Source organism: Apaloderma vittatum, unplaced genomic scaffold, assembly GCF_000703405.1.
Source record: "Apaloderma vittatum isolate BGI_N311 unplaced genomic scaffold, ASM70340v1 scaffold10012, whole genome shotgun sequence".
NCBI classification, from domain to species: Eukaryota; Metazoa; Chordata; class Aves; order Trogoniformes; family Trogonidae; genus Apaloderma; species Apaloderma vittatum.
In genome coordinates, this window is record NW_009701891.1 from 1,249 (window position 1) to 1,461 (window position 213).

The following is a 213-nucleotide window of genomic DNA, read 5'->3' on the forward strand; positions in this document are numbered from 1 at the left end:
GTTGTAGGGAACCGTTGCTGTGATCATTCTCCAGCTGTTCCACTTGACCTGGCTTTGGGGCTTCTTTTACTCAGTTCTTTGGAGGCCTGTGCTCATTTCCGAGTGCCTCGGAGCAAGAGTTGCCCCTGGAATGAGTTTAAAGGCTGCTTTTCTCTTGGCAGTACCCACTGCCAGCCCCGAAAGGAGGGAAGCACGCGAACAACCCTCACCTGG

General features: G+C 54.0%; 1 protein-coding gene across 1 annotated transcript in view; it reads left to right on the forward strand.

Moving 5' to 3' along the window:
- Window positions 1-213, forward strand: part of NOB1 (NIN1/RPN12 binding protein 1 homolog (S. cerevisiae)) — a gene marked incomplete at its 5' end in the record, with an annotated part of 8,587 nt that overhangs the window by 1,187 nt on the left and 7,187 nt on the right. Inside the window, one exon of the mRNA XM_009879325.1 lies at window positions 162-209. Coding sequence (XP_009877627.1) covers window positions 162-209 — 48 coding nt within the window. The remainder of the gene's footprint in view (window positions 1-161; window positions 210-213) is intronic.